This window comes from Octodon degus, unplaced genomic scaffold (genome assembly GCF_000260255.1).
Source record: "Octodon degus isolate 3935 unplaced genomic scaffold, OctDeg1.0 scaffold00002, whole genome shotgun sequence".
NCBI lineage: Eukaryota > Metazoa > Chordata > Mammalia > Rodentia > Octodontidae > Octodon > Octodon degus.
In genome coordinates, this window is record NW_004524578.1 from 26,949,175 (window position 1) to 26,950,859 (window position 1,685).

A 1,685-nucleotide genomic window follows, 5' to 3' on the forward strand; every position below is an offset into this window, starting at 1 on the left:
GCTTTCTTTGAAGTTGACAAGAATACTGTAAGTGATACATTGTAATAGAATGTAGCTATGATTGCATTAATGCATTCAAAATCTTGGTGAAGGAATGTCTTTTATTTTTCATTTTCTTGGAACTAGGGGTGATTAAAGTGCTCTCATATTAGAAAAATATAATAAAAGCAAAATTATAGTACTTATTGTAATGGCAATTAATACTCACCCAGCATGTACTCATCTTCTATACCAAAAGTTTCTAATTCATTAGGGAACTCTGTCCACAGAGGCCTGGGGAAAGAAAAAAATTCGTATTTTAACATCATTAGATGTTTTACTACATTCTTTTCTTAGGTTTTAGTTGTTTTAGTTTAGTTTTTTTTTTTTAGACAGGGTCTCACTATATGGCCTAGTCTGGTCTGGAACTCAGTGATCTTTCTGCCTTAGCCTTACAAGTGCTGGGATAACAGGTATGTGCCACCACACCCAGGTCTTTTCTCAGATTTTTATATTTTTAGTTTTATAACTATTCAAAGTAAATTGGAAAGCATCCAAGAGCCAAGATTTTTCCTTACATGATTCAAGATTTTATGAAGAATTGCTCTGATTATTTTATATTTTTAATACATGGGAGAGATATTAATATAAATGTTTCTAGAACCTGCGATTTTTCCTTGATTGCAGAAAGCACTTGGTGTGATAAATGCTTTAGTAACAGGCAGAATGACAGCTTTATATAAGTGCAGATGCCCAACATCTTTCAAATAAAACAAATTAAATGTTTGAAAAATTCTATTCTATAATGATGATAATTTTGGGCTATTTTTTCTTGCTGTCACTGTTTTTCATGTATCATTTTACTACATATATTTTGAGGGAATTGAGAAGTTTCTCAGTATTCTTTTTTGATTTTTTTCACACAAATGTTTAGAAGGTATTTGAACTTATAGAAGATAGAAGACCTTTCAATATCTATGTATCTGGATATCAACTTAATGGTTCTCTAGTCATTATTCAATTCATGAGGAAAAGATTGTTAACAAGAGAAACATCTTTATTCACTAGACTTTGTAATAACATATTACTTTCATTCTGAATGGTGACAAAGCAGTTATCACTAAACCTGGTGAATGTCCACAATCACAGGGAAACATCTATCAAACGCAGATCCCTAAGACCTACCCAAGGACATTCCCACAAGGGTTTTAGAGTGTGGCTATTGAAGTCTACAGTTTTTAAACACACTCAGGAGATTCTGGTGTAACTCATTTAGCAGCCACTAATCCTGAAGCCTTGCCTTATTATTGCTTTCTGTGCATAGCCTTCCCTAACCACACAAGTTGTTTTTTCTTATTCTGCCTTCAAAATAAAATTAGAATTTGGACATTAAGAAAAAGTTCATATCATAAGGAAAAGAATTCAGCTTTAAGGGTAAGTAAGATAAAGTCTAAGATTCTTCACGAGAGGGTGCATATGGGTGAAATACTAACAAGATCATTTCCTTGGGCTGGGGATATAGCTCAGTAGCATAAGCGCCTACCTGTCAAGCATGAGGTGCCAAATTGGATGCCCAGTCTCTCAAAAAAAAAAAAAAAAAAATTGCTTCTTTGTTCTTTGAAATGTCTCCATTAACACTTTAATCACAAGTACTAGGAGGTCTAGTTTTTATCTTCTGCCTGCAACAGCCAACATCTTCTGCACAG

The 1,685-nt window shown here is 33.4% G+C and overlaps 1 protein-coding gene across 1 annotated transcript in view; it reads right to left on the reverse strand.

Moving 5' to 3' along the window:
* The window catches only part of Ganc (glucosidase alpha, neutral C), a 68,593-nt gene that overhangs the window by 12,230 nt on the left and 54,678 nt on the right, over positions 1-1,685 (reverse strand). The window contains exon 18 of the mRNA XM_004623508.2: positions 209-273. Coding sequence (XP_004623565.1) covers positions 209-273 — 65 coding nt within the window. The remainder of the gene's footprint in view (positions 1-208; positions 274-1,685) is intronic.